The 19,378-nt window shown below is 50.1% G+C and overlaps 2 protein-coding genes across 5 annotated transcripts in view; both read right to left on the reverse strand.

The window, feature by feature from the left end:
• Positions 1-19,378, reverse strand: part of LOC144891290 (uncharacterized) — a 981,422-nt gene that overhangs the window by 851,885 nt on the left and 110,159 nt on the right. The gene's annotated exons all lie outside the window — the stretch shown is intronic.
• The window catches only part of SMC4 (structural maintenance of chromosomes 4), a 138,324-nt gene that overhangs the window by 19,829 nt on the left and 99,117 nt on the right, over positions 1-19,378 (reverse strand). For 3 of the 4 annotated variants that reach the window (XM_068127361.2, XM_068127329.2, XM_068127342.2), the window contains 2 exons: positions 4,565-4,709; positions 3,883-4,056 (listed from right to left, as the gene is read on the reverse strand). In XM_068127361.2, the coding sequence (XP_067983462.2) occupies positions 3,883-4,056; positions 4,565-4,709 (319 nt within the window). Of the gene's footprint in view, positions 1-2,780; positions 3,017-3,882; positions 4,057-4,564; positions 4,710-19,378 lie in introns of those variants that run through there. The other variant, XM_078784297.1, reaches the window with a different exon arrangement.

A 19,378-nucleotide genomic window follows, 5' to 3' on the forward strand; every position in this document is an offset into this window, starting at 1 on the left:
AGCCAGGATTTTATTTCAGTGATGCAGTTTGTCAGGATAGAGTGGGTGTCGGTGGAGACGGACTTGGTGGAGATGAAAAGCTGGATGTCATCGGCGAAGCAGTGGAATTGGAGACCATGACGGCGGATTAAGTGACCGAGCGGGGACAGGTAAAGGATGAAGAGGAGGGGGCCAAGAACTGAACCTTGGGGGACACCTTGGGGGAGGGGAGCAGTGGGGGATTTGCAGTTATTGATGGAGATGAACTGGCATCTGTCAGAGAGGTATGATTTAATCCAAGAGAGGGCAGTGCCGGTGACGTTAAAGGTGGATTCAAGTCGGGTGAGGAGGATAGTGTGATCGATGGTGTCAAAGGCAGCGCTGAGGTCGAGGAGGACGAGAATGTTGAGGTTGCCAGCGTCAGAGGAGAGGAGAAGGTCGTTGGTGATTTTGAGGAGAGCAGTTTCAGTACTGTGGTTGGAGCGGAATCCGGATTGGAATGTTTCATACAAGTTATTGGCAGAGAGATGATGTTTGAGTTGAGTGGCTACAGCGCGTTCCAAAACTTTTGACAGAAAGGGTAGGTTGGAGATGGGTCTGAAGTTGTTTAGGGTGTCAGGGTTTAGACCAGGTTTTTTTAGAATGGGGGTAACAGCAGCAATTTTGAGGGAAGGTGGGACGATGCCTGTAGACAGGGAGGAGTTTATTGTTGCAATGATAAGTGGAGAGAGAGCAGGGAGGGAGGCTTTGACAAAGCTGGAGGGGATGGGGTCAAGAGTGCAGGTGGCAGTTTTCATTCCTATGAGGAGTTCAGAGAGGTCAGTAGGAGAGATTGGGGAGAACCGAGACAGGGGATGGCAGGACAAGGGGGGGCAGGTGGTTGGAGGGGGAGCGGGTGCGGCGGTGGTCAAGCTGTTGTAGATGTTGTCAATTTTGCGTTGGAAGAAAGAGAGGAATGAGATGCAGTTGTCTACTGTGAATGACTGGGTGGTGGTGTTCAGGGGGCGGAGGAGTTTGTTTATTGTCGAGAAGAGTGCTTTTGGGTTTCCGGAGCCAGAGTGGATAATTTGAGAGTAGTAGGCAGAGCGGGCGCGGGAGAGGGCATCTTTGTAGTGTTGTATGTGGTCCTTGTAGGCTTGGGAGTGAACTGTGAGACCCGTTTTATTGCGGAGTCTTTCAAGTTGGCGAGCACGAGTTTTCATCAGGTGGAGTTCAGGGGTAAACCAGGGAGCAGAATGGGTGAAAGAAACTGTTTTGGTTTTTACAGGCGCAAGCTGGTCAAGGCAGGAGGAGAGAGTGTGGTTGTAGTAGTCAGTGAGGTCGGAAGGGGTGTGGAGGTCAATGAAGGGAGAAGTGGACATTTTTTCAGAGAGGGTGGATGAGAATGAGGTAGGTGAAAGAGTGTTTAGCTTACGGAAGTTGATTGTGCGATAATGCCTTGGTGTTGGGGCGGGGATGTTGATGGTCAGAGTGATGGCTAAGTGGTCAGAGAGGGTGAGGTCGGAGCCATAGAGATGGTGCAAATTTAATCCAGTGGAGCAGACAAGGTCCAAAATGTGACCACGGATATGGGTAGGAAAGTCGACATGTTGAGTGAGGTTAAAGCAGGTGAGTAAATCAGTGAAGTCAGTGGTTATTGTGGAGTCAGTGGAGTCCATGTGGATATTGAAATCACCAAGGAGGAGGATTGAGGGGGAGAGGGAACATAGCTGGGTCAGAAAGTAGGAGAAGTCAGACAGGAATGATGGGTGTGGTTTGGGAGGGCGGTAGACGACAGCCATGACTGACTGCGTGTGACCAGAGAGTTTTAAAGCCAGGTGTTCAAATGATGGAGCAGATGAGATGGAGATGAGGTTGGTCTTGATGTCTTGACGGTGGATAACGGCAATTCCACCACCTCGGCCCTCCGAGCGTGGTTTATTGACGTAGGAATATCCATTGGGTGTGGTGAGGTTGAGTGTGTAGTAGTCCAGAGGTTGTTGCCAGGTTTCGGTGAGACAGAGAAAGTCCAGTTTGTTATCCAGGATGTATTCGTTCAGGATGAGGCATTTATTGTTGAGGGACCGGGTGTTGAACAGGGTGAGCTTGATGTTGTTTTGAACAGCAGGGATGAATTCAGGTGATTTAGCCAGGGTTCGTAGGCAAGAGGTGCGATCGTGTGGGTTGCTGTGACCAGGTAGGCTTTTAAAGGCTTATTACTTCACTTCAGTAGCTATCCAGCACATAATTTTGTACACATTTGATCGAGCACCCATTTCATTTTCCTGTGCCATTCCGACATATTACTTAGGCAGTTAAGACCGAAAAATAGGGCGTATCGTTCATTTTTTCAGGAAAGCACCAAATTTGGCACAGATGTAGTATGGACCTATACAATTGTTTTTCTGAGGGGCGCCCAAAAATTCAGAACCCCTGGTGGCCGCCATATTGAATTTCAACATGACCGCCCTCTGTGACCTATTTCCCTCAATAACTTCTATACTATGAGCGATAACACCACAGTTCCAGTGTCTTACCCCATGTTTTCATGGTCTCTGAATCCAATGGGATCAATTGCATAAAGATTGGCATCCATCATCTTTAATTTCAAGATGGCCACCATGGTGTTTCCATTTTCCTTGAATCTCTCATTGTATTTTAGGTAAAATTTCAATTCCAAGTGATACACATTGTTTTATTGGTCTCTGATAACAATGGAATGGTATTAATTAATCAAAGTTACACACAGTTGCAGTTTTAACTTAAAATATTGTGGGCACTTGAAAGGTGGAGGCTCTCGCACAGACGCGTAGTACTACAAGCACTATCCATCGCAGTCACACAGTGATGTGCAGGGCAGATTTGCCCTGGAGCATTTACAGTTGCCTTTACAGGCCGACTTACAATGGCAGCTTGTAAGCTCTGAACATGCCTCCTGTATCAGTGGTATTGTGGTCCAAATTGGTGTCCAAGAAGTCCCTGTTTTCATCCAGCCCCAATCAGCTGGTGATGGAAGTTCTGGGTAGGGCACAAGTGCCTGACTCCATACGTGTCCAGCCTGAAAACATGCACGTTTCAGGTGTTGTTCGAAGGCGTCTGCTGTTGGGGGAATGTGATCAATTGTTCTTGCCTTCTTCGTGAACAAGTGTCGGCGCATGTCATTCACTGTCTTTATCTCGGTAGTCCGGTCATAGAGGATGGCAACATATCTTTCTATGCTCTGTTTGCATAGAATAGCCTTAGTTCCATAGTTCCATAGTAATAGCGTCCACAGGTGGCCTATAAGCGAGAGCATGAAAGGTCTGCTTGATGCTGGGGTATGCCTCCCAAGCCTTCCAGGCTGTCTTTTTTCCCAATTTGGGCAAAAAATGACTGTCGCAGTCAGTGAAGGCATGAAATAATGGCAAAGACTCGGACTTCCTGCGGCCAAGGCCGGTGGCAATTTTATGGATGGCAAGGTAGTGGTAGCTTTTGCCAGTGCCAATGGCAATCCAGAGTTCCTCCACACCGTGTGACTGGTAGGTAAAGTAGTGTGCTATTGCCAAGACCACAATACAAGCCCAAGACCACTCATAGTATCGAAGTTATTGAGGGAAATAGGTCACAGAGGGCGGTCATGTTGAAATTCAATATGGCGGCCACCAGGGCTTCTGAATTTTTGGGCGCCCCTCAGGAAAACAATTGTATAGGTCCATACTACATCTGTGCCAAATTTGGTGCTTTCCTGAAAAAATGAACGATGCTTCCTCTTAACTGCTCTGCTATATGGAGTACTCCATGATACCTTGGGCAGCATGGGCCAGAACCTGCACAACTGGAGCATTAAGGCTGCTTAATGGGAGAAAAATAAAATGCAGTACACCTAAACATCAACACAATGAGAATACTTCAGGACAGAAGACAGCTTTCCTTGAAAAGTCTTACCTCCTTCTTCCAATGTTGTATGGCGTTTTGCTGTTCTGAAACCTTGGCCTCGACCTGTTCAAAGCACAGGCGCACAACTAGTGCCTCTTTCTCCACATCTTGCTCCTCTCCCTCCAGCAAACGTATTGCAGAGAACAGCTCACTACGGGCACTTTTCACCTCCTTCAGTTTTTCCTGATCAGTCACGGTGAGAGATACAAAGCCAACACACCCTAATAATAAAAACAATTGTTTAAAAGTATCTGCTTTGCAATATAAGGTTCATGGGTGCAATTGTCTTCTGTCAACTGGTGTGTTTTCTGAGGTATGTGTCGGTAAAAAAAATAATTAAAAGGCCGCCAAACCTGTAGCATCAATTTAATAAAAGTGGCAGAGAGCTTATATTCATGATACCAGCACAACATTATAGATCAACCCTAAGTTCTGGTAAAACCAAGTCTTAGTTCATAACTCCACCTGTGAAATGAAGCCGATACCTCAACATGATGTACCAAGTTACAAAAACACCCATTGTCAAATATTGCAATGCTTAAAAATACCAGCAAAGCTTATTCAAGAAAAACAAGCGACTCTTGGGCTTCAGATGTTTTGGCTTTGTCTCTCTTAGAAGATGATCAGGATCATCAGCAATCGTGCTGATGCACACACAATAATGATTGGATACAAAGGTCATTTGACACACCTCTATCTCGTCGCATTCTTTGACAATGACGGCCGCACTTTCCTCCAAGTTCTTAATCTGTTCATCGAGCTTAATTTCAGGCTTGATATTTTTCTCCAGCTCTTGTTCCAAGCACCCCATAGCTTCTCCGGCTTTATTAAGGTTCCTTTCAAAACACATGAGCAACAGGTTAAAAACAAAGGATACTTAAAAATTTCCATCCTCACAATATCAGTGACCAATTGAAATAGTACCCAATTAATTCCATAACAAACAGAACAAAATAATGAGCAAAATAAATTGTCTAATATGGTGCATGTATGTACAGTCGTGGTTAAAAATATTTGCACCCTTGCACTTTTTTCAAATAACTCACAATTTTCTCGAAAAATAAGTTGAAATTGACAAAAGTATTTGATCTCCGCAATTCTTTATTTCACTGTTAATATTACAGAACCTTTGTTTTTGACTCAGAACTTAATATATCCTTTTAAATCAGAAAATAAAAAGAAATGGCATTGACAAAATTATTGACACCCTAGACTTAATTGACAGGTACTAATTCCAGAGCAGCTACGTAAGGATATCCTCGACCAGCTCCATGAGGCGCACATGGGGTTCGAAAAGACAAAACGTCAAGCACGCGAATGTGTTTACTGGCCAAGCATATATCTGGACATTGATAGAGTTGTCAACACATGTAAGGCATGTCAAGAGAACCAACCAGAACAAAGGCGTGAGGCTAAGATAGCTCATGAGATACTAGCGGTGCCATGGACAAAGGTGGCCAGTGATATGTGTGAGCTACACGGGCGGACCTACCTCTTGTAGGCCATAAAGCACAGGGAATTTACCCTTTCATCCGTGCAACAGAGCTAGGGATTACCCAATTGCTTCACTAAAATTAAGATAATATTATATTAACCTCAAAAAATCTTATCCCCATGTGCTATAAGCAACTTATTTTTTAGAAAATTGCTATAAATTGAGTCGAATTTATCAACATAATTTCGTAAATGTTTGTGAACGCGCCCGTATTCACGTGACAATTTTGGACGAATCAGCGACTTTATTCCAGAACTCACCAATGTTAATGACGTCAACGGTCGGAATTGTCCAATCACGCATCGTGTTTTATCGAACTTCGGTTGGACAAAATGGCGACTTCCGTTCACGGAAGTGCCGGAAACCTGAGTATTATGCACGTCGTTTTGTCCAATAAATCCAAGTTTATCCGTTTGACAAAGGAATCTTGGAATAAATATGTCGAATTTGCTACTAAATGGCAAAAGTATGACTGCAAAGAAGCAGATGCGGTGTCAGAAACGGCGACGAAACTCGGGCTACCTTTCGCCGATGTACTGTCATGGGGAAATGCACCGCCGTCGTCGATGTCAACAAGCAGCGTTGGGTACCACGACGAATGCTATAAGCGTTTCTGTTACATAACTAAAGTCAACAGAAAGAAAAGAAAAAGGCCCATCAGAAACTATTATCTGCAGCTAAAGGTGAGATTTCGTAAGCTTATTTCTTGTCGGTATTAGTCTAGCTAGTGCTACACTTAAGTTGTGACTTGTGTGTACATGACATGTCCTAGGCCCTAGGCTAGGGCAAGAATGAAAAATGAATGTTTAATTCAGAAAGCTTGTTCGTGTTGTTTTGTTTATTTGAAGTGTGCAACTTGTGATCAATATAAGACTTTTAAACATGTGGGGTATTTTGCAGTCACCAAGAATAAATATTTAGAGGTCTATTAATAATAACTTTTCCTGAACCCAAGACATATCGATCTACGGTAAGTCATGAAATTGTGATTGTGTTTATCGTGCTATATATTGTTGCGGATATGGGACTTGGCCTCCATATCCGCTTGTAAATATTCCCCTATTTCCCCAATACTCCCCAACTATCCCCAATCCCCCATTCCCTAGTCCCATTGTCTGTAAACAACACTCTGTAGAACCGACCTTCCCCTTCTTCCCCCATTAAATGTCGTGCCCAGGTCCACCGCATCTCACGTAGACAACTTTCGGACCTCTTGCTAGTTATTCTTAGTTTATGTCAGTTAAGGACTCGTTTCCATTAATTCTGACTCTTCGTTGCACCAGAATGTGATTGTATGGCACCAGTAGTGAGTTTAGGACCTCCCCACACCTCCTCCCATCTTCCCCATGAAACAACAACAACAACAACAACAACTACAACAACAACTACAACAACAGAGGGGGGCGGCGCGGCGCGGGGAGTGTGCGTCCTCACTCCGGCTTGGTTAGCCGCCATTGCCCATGCGCTCCACGGGGTTACCACGAAGGGGCTGGCTGTCAGCTCCTCGTCAGGGGCGGAGCCCGGTAACCCCCCGCAGCCAGTGAGAAGCGGCGGGACGATTCCATCTGGGGCGGAGCTAACGAGCCGAGGGCGTGTCACTCCCCGCCGGATATGCGCAGCCACTTACCGGACGTGAGGTCAGATGCGCCCCCAGCTTGGAAAGACAAGTCGCGACCTTCGAGCGCTGTGAGACCTCCCGCATCTCTGGACCGGACCGGGTCGATTCTGCCCCTGAGCCAAGAGTGCACCTTGAGCCATCGACTACCCGCCTTTCCTTGCCATCAATCCCCGTGTGAGTCAGTTTTGTCCCGTTTATCTGTCGTCTGTCGGGGCTAATATAAGACCGTGTTTAAGTGCCCACCTTACTATGCTGTACCTCTGGTCGGTGTAATCTAACGTTCCGATATATTATAACCTCCTCCGGAGGTCTTGAGAACTGTACCCTTGGTGTCGTGTCATTTTAACCCAGCCGTTGTGTCCTTTTCCTCAATTGATTTAGCGTAGCGCGACTCGGCCAACGTTCGAGTATAATCGGGTAAACTGTGCAGACGCGGCCATACCAAACCGCTCGGTAAACTAACATCCACAACCGCGTCTGTAACATTTGGTGTCAGGAGTGTCGGATTCGGACCTGGGACTAAATTTATTAGGCCCAAATTTTGGAACACCAATTGTACCACTAGGGTAACAATTGGTGTTGGGAGGTAGAATTCGATCCGGAGCGCGTTTCCCGCGCTCGAAATTATAACGGCGAAATTTGATTGTGTTTTACAAAATATAAAAACCCAAATTTTGAAAGTCGCGCTATGGCAGACCAAGTCGGCTGGGGTCCGGTAGAGGAGAGTGAGGCAGGGGCGATCCAGGACCAAATTGAGGGACATGAGGAGAGCGAAGCAGTGAGGGTAGCAGACGCACAAAATAGCGTCGTTGCGCCCGACGTTGCGGGCGCGCAAAATGGCGCCTCGCAGATGGCCACGGCGACCACGCCCGCGACCGTAGTAGCGCCGCTGGTAAATTTGGACCTTTTTTTATGCAAATGACGGCCCTTATGGAAAAGAATAGTGAGCAATTGGGAGACCAAATTAGAGGTTTGAAAAGCAGTATGGGACAAATGGGGAATCGGATGGATGCTCAGAGTGAGCAAATGAGGGCTGATAGCGAGCGATTAGAGGGCCAAATGGGGGTAATGAGGGACGAAGCGAGGGGTACCGGTGAGGGGTTAGACAAGAAATTTGGGAAGTTGGACAATAATTTTGAGGGGTTAGACAACGGGATAAAAGAGGTAAAGAATGGGTTAGAGGGGTTAGAAAACAGAATGGAAGGCAAATTGAGGGACATGAGGGACCAAGCGGAAAGGGAAGTTAAACAAATGGGGCAGCAGATAGAGGGGGTCAGAATGGGGGTAGAAACCAAACTGGATGCTCACAGGGAGGAAATGGAGCAGATGAGGGTGGCATCTGGGCAGGAGATGCAAGTGATGGGAGAGGAGATCAGAAGAGGTGTGAGTGAGGAGGTCGGAGGAGTGCGCGAGGAGGTGAGGCACTGTAAGGAGCGCATGGAGAAGGAGGTGAGAAAGGGGACTGTAAAATTGCAAGGGGGTATAGAGGAGTTGACGCTGGGAGTAGAACAACTGACAGTGGGACAAAAGGAGTTGGGGGATCAGGTAAAGAAGAACACAGCGGTAATAGAGGGTTTAAAATCGACACAGAAGGAGATGAAAAAGGACGTAGGGGTAAATTAAGAAAGAGTGTCAGACGGTACATGAGGACCTGACGAGGAAAATGAACAAAGTGGTAGAGGTGATGGAGGTTAAAGAGCGGGAGGTGCGGGAGCACATCGAAAAAAATAAAGTGGAGTTAGAGGAAGAACTTAAAGGGGCGCACGAGGAGATGAAGGAGGTGAAGCAGAAATTAGAAGAAGTGGAAGAAGGGGTGAGCGAAATTAAAAAGCGACGGAGAGAGGATAAGAAAGAGATAAAGGAGGAAGTAAAAGAATTGGTCCAAAGTCTGTGTTCGGATCGTGATGATGTGCTCATTAACCGGATGAGGGATTCGCAGGTGATGGAGGAGAAGCGAAGAGAAAGAGGACCCGGTGTAAGTGGTGACCAATATGGTCGTGCGTATGATGCACCAGGTGATTTAATAAGCTTGGGGGTCGAGATAGACCCGGATGTTCGTGAGAGGCCAAGAGTGAGGAGTATGGCTGGTCCGGAGGGTATGGAACGAGAGGTGCGAGGTGTGGGTGAGCAAGGTTGTGGTGGTATGGAATGGGTAGCGGGTTGCGGAGGTGTGACCCATGCATCGACACCAACAGGGGTAGTTGTTGGAGGGACCGGGGAGGCACGAGAGCCCCTTGGGGGTAATGTACTGTGGGGGCCAGGCCGGTTCGGCCCCGCGCTGACCCCGCAAGGGGCGACGCACGGGGTCCGGCAGGCGGGCAACGACTCGCATACGAGGTGGTCCCACAAGGTCCCACTCGCGCCGTATGACGGCAAGAGTGATCTACGCGCGTACCTGGCGCAGTTCGACTGTGTGTGTAAGGGCAACGGTTGGGGTGAGGACGAAGGTGGAGTACACCTGGTGGCCGCATTGCGCGGCGCGGCGGCGGAGGTGCTGACGGCATTACCAGCGGGTGCTCTCACCCTGCCAGCCCTCCGCGACGCCCTAATTAATCGATTCGGCATTGAACAGCAGAGCGAGCTTGTTAAAGCTCAGCTTGCGCTGCGAAAACGCAAGCCCCAGGAAGCCATCGGGGAACTTGCCCACGACATTCGCCGCGCAGTGGGGATCGCACATGCTAGCATGGCAGCGGATTCCCGGGAAAGCCTGGCGCTGGACCATTTTATCCAGGCCCTCCCGGACATTGAGCTCCGGCAACAGCTCGCCATGTGGCGCCCGCAGACTCTGAGCCAGGCGGCCGACGCTGCGGCCCGTTGGGAAGCAGCGAGGCCCCTGGCCCGGGGGGGCGAGCGTCTCGCAATGGCGGTCCGCCAGGTGGGACCCCCGATGGAGGGCGGACCCCTTAGGGGGCCTGCCCCCGACGTGGGTCCTGACCTGGCGGGCATGGTCCGGAGGCTGGTGGACCAGCGCCTGGCGGGACCTGGACCATGGCAGGCGGCCCCGGAGGTGGCCCGCGGTGGACCACGAGCGGGTAACCCAATTCGGACCTACAGGGGGGGAAATTTGGAATTCCGGAGACAAGCACCTTACCAGGTGAGGTGCTATACTTGCAACCGTCTGGGTCACCTGGCGCGGCACTGTCGAGCCACGCGCCGGGATGATCCCCGGCGGTTGAGGTCCTCAACTCCGCCCAGGGGGGAGCGGGTTAGCCGACCCCAGACACCCCCCCGCCAGACCCCGGGAAACTAGAAGGTGTCGGGCACGTAGGGCGGTGTTCGGCAGCAGAGGATGGAGGAGAGCCCTCATTGACGCGACAGGTCATTTATTGTGGCCAAATTGGAACCGGTAGCCTGACAATTAGATGCAAAATTGCCGGCGTGGGGGTAGACGCCGTAGTGGACACAGGAGCTAGCGCCACGATCATCAGCCCTGTGGTCCTTGATTCGAGCGCAGGTGGTTGGGATAAGATCCAGCGCCTGCAAAATTATAGTTTGCAGCTTGCTACCGGGGTAACGGCCCCGATCATAGGGCGTGGTTCTGTGACCCTCAAGTTAGGGTCGGTAAGGAGGGAGATAGATGTTTGGGTGGCGGAGGTGTGCGACCCATGTTTAATAGGGTTGGATTTGTTGACTGCCAGCGGTTGTAAAATCGACTGGTGCCGGGGGATCCTGCAGGTGGGAGTAGAAGAGCTGCCGTTAGGGGGAGTGAGCACGGCCGAGAGAGCGGAGCTGGAGGCTTCCGAGGCCGTGACCATCCCCCCAAGGGCCGAGGCGATAGTGCCGGCCCGGTGGGCAGCTCGCCCAACATGGCAGGAGTCCTGCGGCCTGGTCGAACCGGTGGCAGCGCAGTCCATACCGGGTTTAATCGTGGGCCGCACCCTTGTAAAAACGGACGGACCGGTAGTGGCCGTCCGAGTAATAAATATGAGTACAGAACCACGCACTATAGTAAGGGGCACGAGGGTAGCTGGCTGCACCCCAGTTGAGGAAGTCGCGACAGTGAGGGGCGAGAACGTCCAGCCGAGCCGACCCCGGGGGGAGCCTTCAATAACAAGTAGGAATTGGCCCGATCCCATTTGCGAGATGGTAAATCGTAGTAGCGTAGAGTTGGGAGGTACCCAGAGGGAGGCCTTACACAAACTGGTTGGGTCCCATTTGGACCTCTTCTCCCTGTCCACCGAGGATATTGGACGTACGGGCCTGGTGAAACATCAGATCCACACCGGTGAGGCCCGGCCTATTCGTCAGGCCGCCCGACGGCTCCCTTGGAGCAAGAGGGCGGAAGCTGACGAGCAGGTTGAAAAAATGCTCGACGCAGGCGTGATCGAGCCCTCGGGAAGTCCTTGGATGTCACCTGTTGTGCTGGTCAAAAAGAAGGATGGGACCACGCGGTTCTGCGTGGACTATCGCCAGCTAAACAACGTGACACTCAAGGACTCATATCCCCTGCCAAGGATTGATGACACCCTCGATGCCGTTGCGGGCTCAAATTGGTTCACAACTTTGGACCTCAAGAGTGGGTATTGGCAGGTGGAGATGGATAGGGCAGGGAAGGAGAAAACGGCATTTTCCACAGGTAAGGGACTGTATCAGTTTACTGTGATGCCGTTTGGTTTGTGTAACGCCCCCGCCACCTTTGAAAGATTGATGGAGCATGTACTAGGCGGCATGCCATGGCAATCATGCCTGGTGTACCTGGATGACGTCCTGGTACATGCCCAAACGTTCCCCCAGGCAGTAGCTAATTTGGACCAGGTGTTCGGGTGCCTCAGACAGGCAGGGTTGAAGCTGAACCCGAGTAAGTGCACTTTGTTTGCAAGAGAGGTGGCCTATCTAGGTCACGTGATCGGCCGCGAGGGGGTAAAAACGGACCCAGACAAAATTAAAGCGGTAGAGGAGTGGCCCGCACCACGTACCATCAAAGAGGTGCGGGGATTTTTGGGACTCTGCTCCTACTACCGGCGCTTTGTGGCGAAATTTGCGGAGTTGGCCCGTCCCCTCCACCGGCTTACGGAGAAGGGGACGCGATTTAATTGGACACGGGAGTGCCACGAGGCCTTCCAAAAATTGAAGGGGTGTCTAACATCCGCACCCCTTCTAGCTTACCCCACTAGTGACGGGGCATTTACCCTGGACACGGATGCGAGCCAGGAAGGATTGGGCGCAGTTTTGTCTCAGACACAGGAGGGCGTGGAGAGAGTGATTGGTTATTATAGTCGGGCCTTAAGTAGGCCCGAGAGAAATTATTGCGTCACTCGCAAAGAGTTATTGGCTATGCTGGCTGCCATGAACCATTTCCACCCGTACTTGTACGGGCGGAAATTTTTGGTTAGAACTGACCATTCCTCCTTGCAATGGCTCCTTCGGTTCAGGGAACCAGAGGGCCAAATTGCAAGGTGGTTGGAAAAGTTGCAGCAGTACGATTTTGATGTGGCCCATAGGGCCGGGAAGGCCCATGGTAATGCGGACGCACTCTCTCGGCGTCCTTGTCTGGGGGAAAACTGCAAATTTTGTGCGAGACACGAGGAGAGGGAACAATTGGGCGATTCGGACCCGACCCTCGTTGTCCGGGCAACCCGGGTGAGAGGGCCAATTTTGCCACTAACCGCAGATGAGGAATTCGGAACTTTGGCATGGAGCACGGCCCAGCAGGAGGATCCTGTCCTGGGGCCAGTGTTCAATTGGGTCAAATTGGGGCAAAGACCAAAGGGGGAAGAGGTCACCCCCCTCGGGGCGCAAACAAAGGCATATTGGGCTCAGTGGAAAACCCTGGAATTGAAGGATAACATCTTGTATCGCAAGTGGGTGGAGGTTCCCTCTGATAGAACTTCCTGGCTGGTGGTAGTCCCAAATAAATTTAAGACCGATATATTGCAACAGGTGCATGGTACCCGCCCCGGCGGCCATTTGGGCAGGACAAAGACGACATCGCGGGTACGCCGGAGGTTTTATTGGGTGAATATGGGGCGCGACATACAGGACTGGTGTCGGAGATGCGACGCCTGTACTGCCAAAAAGGGACCAGCACGGAGGATGAGGGCCCCCCTTCAATTACACCAGGTGGGGGCCCCCCTAGAGCGGGTGGCCATGGATATCCTAGGCCCACTACCCCGCACCCGCCTAGGTAATAAGTACATCCTCGTTGTGATGGACTACTTCACCAAGTGGCCGGAGGCCTACGCCCTCCCCAACCAAGAAGCAGGGGTGGTAGCGCAGGCCTTCGTGGAAGGATTTGTGTGCCGGCATGGGATTCCACAGGAGTTGCACACCGACCAGGGACGAAATTTTGAGAGCAAATTGCTAAAAGATGTGTGCAGTCTCCTGTCAATTCGGAAAACCAGAACAACGCCTTTAAGACCTCAATCTGACGGGATGGTGGAAAGATTTAACCGAACTCTAATCCAACAACTGGCACTGTTCACCGCCACCCGTCAGGATGACTGGGACGAACATCTCCCTTATTTGCTTATGGCCTACCGAACCAGCCAGCACGGGGCCACCGCATGCAGTCCAGCGTTGCTTATGTATGGGCGGGAGTTACGGGCTCCCGCCGACTTGCTATGCGGTCCCGTGCCAGACACAGTGGTTAACCCGCCGAGGGAGGGGTACGCACGTCACCTAGAGGAAGGCATGGAGCTAGTCCATGCCTTCGCCCGCCGCCAACTCCATCTGGCGGGGGAAAAGATGAAGCGCAGGTACGACGACCGGAGCCAGGGGAGTCAATACGCTCCGGGGATGAAGATTTGGTTCTTTAATCCCCGGAGAAGGAAGGGAAGGTGCCCAAAACTCACCTCCCCCTGGCAAGGCCCAGGAGTCGTCCTGTCGCAAATCTGTGACGTGGTCATTAAGATCAAAATGGGGCCACGAGCCCTCCCTCGGATCGTCCACGCCGACCGGATAAGACCTTACACCGGCGAGCAGGCGCCCCCGTGGATTGCCTCGGCTTTAGATGCCGAGGCGGGACCCAGTACCTCTGAATAAGGGGGGCTTATTAGTGCCAGAGGACTGGGGGATTAAGGAGCGATGGGCCCGGTGGGTAAGGGTGGCATCCTTGCCACCCTTCCCATATATGGGGCAAATGCGCAATAGTTTATGGGGTGTATGGCAGTGAAAACTAGCCCGGGTGGGTTAGGTTATATTGTGTGTAGGGATCTAGCGAAGATGACATTAGGTGACGTTAAGTTTAGTTAGTGACTGATACCTGTAGTGGGGACGCAGGTAGATTAGTATGGATGATAATGACGAGGGAGCGCAATAGTTTAAAGGGACGACTGGGAAGCGCAAGTTTCAGAGGGGAGTAGTTAGATGAGATGATGCCGTGTGTGTGAGGATTGAACAGGTGTGATTGCACAGGTGTGCAACTGGACAGGTGTGTGGAGCAGTGTATGAGTAGTAAGTGTTGTGGATCAGTGCGAATGCGCTTGGGGAGAGAAGGGTGCAGGCGGCACCAAGAGTGAGAGCACAGGTGTGCAAGTACAGGTGTGTGGAGAGAGTTGGAGTAAGTGGTACGGAGTGGTGTGCATGGTGCGAAGGTGTGGATGGGGGAAGAGTGGACCCCTTTCACGAGTACCCGGGGCGGGTAGTGTAAGTGTTAGGTAGAGGGTACAGGTAAATTGTGGTTGGATATTGGCATCTGTGGTGCGGGTGACAGAATGGTATTGTGGACGGGTGCATTAGTGTTGTGGAAATGGCTGGGCGTGTAGCCTGTTAGTGCGTGTAGTTGGTTGGGCACTCCACCACTGTGAGGATGTCGGCCAGGTGAGGCCGCAGGTGGGCTCTGGGAGCCGTTAGTGTCAGTGGGTGCCTGAGGATCCCGGGTGTGGATCGGGCAGCCCAGTGCCAGAGAGGGCACCGAGTGGGGAGAGCGCCAGAGGGCCTTCCCCAGGTAGTTAGGTTAGGGTAAGGAGCAGATAAGCTCGGAGGCAACTGCAGTGGTGGAGGTGTGCAGGTGGGTAGACCCGCTGGGAGAGGTACACGCCACAGCCCAGAAATTGTGCGAAGGCACCGGGAGATGAATCGGGGGAGTGAGACCCCAAATTGAAAAGCACCACAGTTTGGTCAATGGGAATTGGTTTTTAGAACCCATAGTGTAAGAGGGCCAATGGATTGGCAGGGAAAGACCCCGGGTAATGTAAAGTTGTTAAAGTCATTTAGGAAATAGTTAGGATTGATGAACCTGTCGCACCATACGCAGCCACTTACCTGTGGTGATGATGATGACTCCACACCTGTGTTTTCTTTGTTTTGTTGCAGGAAATGAGATTGCTGTGAGGATTTGTGAGACGCATCACGACGTGGATGAGACATTGGGGTGATTCCATCTCTCCCTCCCTAGGAGGGACTGATGATGAATTGGAAATGGCAAATTATGATGTTGAGTTGAAAATGGCAAATTTGATTGGTTAGGAGGGAGAGAAGACGAATTTGGTATATGGGAGGAACGGGGAAGACAGTAGGGACGTTTGTTGATTTGTAAAGTAGATGTTTATGGGTAGTGTTGTGTTTTGTGGATACAGTAAGGGGTAAGGGAGGGGCCATGTAGGTTACCTGGTGGGGGGGGGGGGGCGTACGGTAGGAACGTACCTGTCTCACCTGGTTCCCATGTGCCCCCAGTGTGCATCACCTTGTATTGCGTGCACTTTTGCGCCCTTACCACCTTACTCACTTGTCTGCTTCTTTTGTCTCCCACCTCCGAGGATCTGGCTTTGGGGCAGAGAGAGAGGAGAGAGAGGTGCTGGCTCCGCAGTTGTGGGCCTGCACTTTCGCTGCTTGCTGCCTGGATCGATACACCATATGGACCGCAATTTTGGTGGCCACCCACAATGGACCGCAGTTCTTTTGCGGCCAAGCACCACCCGTGGATGGACCTATGGGTCAACGTGGCACCTATGCCATACAGGTGAACCACTTATAGTTGGCCCCCTGACGGCCACAATAAAGAAATGGACGCGGTTGGCACCTTTCTTTATTTTTGAAAGAAGTAAGAAGGCCAAGTGCACCACACGAAGAGCAAGAGACACCTGCAGCGTTAGGGGTTGTTGTTTTTATTTTAATGAACAATGGTGACTGCACCGATTGGTGCTGGGGTGGTGCTTTTGGTGCTTGGAAGGGGTGCTCTGCACATTATTAAAGGCCGTAAGGCCACAGAGCACTCGTGGGTTGGTGTATCGATGCTGGCATGCGTGCTCTCTCTATGCATAACATCTGCATGTGTTCCTCCAAAAACAGGTCCTGGATCGTAGTGTAAATAGCAGCGTAGTCTTGTGTAAATAATGCTCCCTACCGGCTGTATGTTTAGTTTGCGAATTCTTTCCGCGATTCGGTTATCCTGTGGGTGTGTTTCTGTGAGGAGAAGGGTGCAACGTCGCAGGGGGACATATTTACTCATTTGTGAATATCTGTAAAACTGTCGCACTCAGGGTAGAGTTAATAGTAGAGGGAACTACATCTGAGTGCCACACTAAAATAGGTAAAAATTTATCGGGTCGGGACGCCCCGAGGGTAGAGAAGGGTGCAATGTTGCGGATATGGGACTTGGCCTCCATATCCGCTTGTAAATATTCCCCTATTTCCCCAATACTCCCCAACTATCCCCAATCCCCCATTCCCTAGTCCCATTGTCTGTAAACAACACTCTGTAGAACCGACCTTCCCCTTCTTCCCCCATTAAATGTCGTGCCCAGGTCCACCGCATCTCACGTAGACAACTTTCGGACCGCTTGCTAGTTATTCTTAGTTTATGTCAGTTAAGGACTCGTTTCCATTAATTCTGACTCTTCGTTGCACCAGAATGTGATTGTATGGCACCAGTAGTGAGTTTAGGACCTCCCCATACCTCCTCCCATCTTCCCCATGAAACAACAACAACAACAACTACAACAACAACTACAACAACAACTACAACAACAGAGGGGGGCGGCGCGGCGCGGGGAGTGTGCGTCCTCACTCCGGCTTGGTTAGCCGCCATTGCCCATGCGCTCCACGGGGTTACCACGAAGGGGCTGGCTGTCAGCTCCTCGTCAGGGGCGGAGCCCGGTAACCCCCCGCAGCCAGTGAGAAGCGGCGGGCCGATTCCATCTGGGGCGGAGCTAACGAGCCGAGGGCGTGTCACTCCCCGCCGGATATGCGCAGCCACTTACCGGACGTGAGGTCAGATGCGCCCCCAGCTTGGAAAGACAAGTCGCGACCTTCGAGCGCTGTGAGACCTCCCGCATCTCTGGACCGGACCGGGTCGATTCTGCCCCTGAGCCAAGAGTGCACCTTGAGCCATCGACTACCCGCCTTTCCTTGCCATCAATCCCCGTGTGAGTCAGTTTTGTCCCGTTTATCTGTCGTCTGTCGGGGCTAATATAAGACCGTGTTTAAGTGCCCACCTTACTATGCTGTACCTCTGGTCGGTGTAATCTAACGTTCCGATATATTATAACCTCCTCCGGAGGTCTTGAGAACTGTACCCTTGGTGTCGTGTCATTTTAACCCAGCCGTTGTGTCCTTTTCCTCAATTGATTTAGCGTAGCGCGACTCGGCCAACGTTCGAGTATAATCGGGTAAACTGTGCAGACGCGGCCATACCAAACCGCTCGGTAAACTAACATCCACAACCGCGTCTGTAACAATATTTATTGGAATGTAATATTGTAAGTAATGTGTACTCGTGTGTGTTAATGCATATATATGCACGTCAAGTGTGATCTGTCATATGGCATGTATTAATGGTTACTGGCCTGTGCCAAGAGGGGGGAACCCCTGGCAAAATTTTCAGTTGCTTAAACGACTTTGTTATTCCAGATTTGTTAAGTGGGCCTAGATTTATTTTGGTCGTAACGTAATGATTACGTGTTTTAATAAGGCAAAAAAAAGTCCTGCTGTGTCATATGGCATTTATTAATGGTTACTGAATACTGGCCTGCACCTGGAGGGGGGAACCCCTGGCCAAATTTCAAACCGCTCTGTGCTTTATCATAGAGGTGCTAAGCCCTGGGAGCTTCCACGTTTCAACTCAACAAATTCAGTGTGCGATCTTGCATTCCGTTTTATTTAATTGAAAAAAACCCCGACACAAATGGACCCAAAATGTTAGGTCATTTATAGTCGACAAAATAAAAGGAAGACTACTAAAAAAAAGAAATATTCAATATTTCAAATAAAATATTCCTGAATCAAGCCAAGAAACATAAATGTTTACTATTTTAAAAACAAATACTAGACACTCAATTTTTTCTTTCTTTTCCTTTTCTATGTTAATCGAAAAAGATACTGGAACTGACATGGAAGAGCTGGATGATGACCATGTGACATTGGATAGTGGAGAACCAAACAGCAAGCATGTTTTGCGATCTTCTTTGGGTGGAGAGATGCCAAGAGCATGGGCCAAGCGCCACATGTTTCCAGAGCAGTGCATCATGTGTCATGGAAATAAGTACAAGACAGATCGTCTGTCGGGGAAGAGGAGGATACAAAGGTTGGTGACATGTGAACAAGTACAAGGAGGTCAACTCCTACAGGCTGCACGTATGAAAGAGGATGCAGCTCTTCTTCTAGAAATTGATGGGCATGACTTAGTGGCACGAGAATTGAAATACCATCCAGAGTGCTACAATAATTACACAAGATATTTGAGCAAACCATCCAAGCCATTGACACCAAGCCAGACTGGATATGAAGAAGCGTTCGCACGCACAATTGATATCAAGTCCTTGCAACGTCAACTTGGGAATGATGTAGCCTCTGCACTGCTAGGACTGCATCCATTCACTGGTTGTGACTCTGTCAGTGGATTTTTTGGAAAGGGAAAGACTAGGACCTTCAAACTGATGAGACAGCATAACCAGTACATTGATACTTTCAAAGAGGTTGGTGCCGCATTTGCAATAACTGAAGATTTGGTATCAAAATTTGGTCAGTTTGTGTGTCATCTGTATGGTCAAGAGAAGGCAGCTGATGTGAATGAGGCCTGGTACTCCATGTTTCGTTTGGGTACTCTTGCGGAGGAGTCACTACCCCCAAACAAGGACGCATTAAACAAACATGCTGAAAGAGCGAACTACCATTCTGCAATATTTCGACGGAGTCTCGAACAGTTGCCTGAAGTACCCAGTCAAAATGGAAGAGGATGGAAACTAGAGGACGTTGAAGGGCAAAGTATCCTTCAAATTGATTGGAATGACTTGCCACCAGCTCCAGAAGAAATTCTGGAATTGATACAATGTAGCTGCAAGAAGTCGAAGTGCATTGCAACCAAGACAACTGAAGAGGCAGGTGGTGCTGGAACCCGTCCCAAGTGCTGCAGTGAGATAGGTTTGCGTTGCACTGACCTATGCACGTGTACCAGGTGTAGTAATAGCATTGAAGATTTAAACTCTGATGATGATAACGATGATGAGGAATTGGAC

The sequence above is a fragment of the Myxine glutinosa genome, chromosome 1 (genome assembly GCF_964187855.1).
Source record: "Myxine glutinosa chromosome 1, kmMyxGlut1.1, whole genome shotgun sequence".
Classification (NCBI taxonomy): Eukaryota; Metazoa; Chordata; class Myxini; order Myxiniformes; family Myxinidae; genus Myxine; species Myxine glutinosa.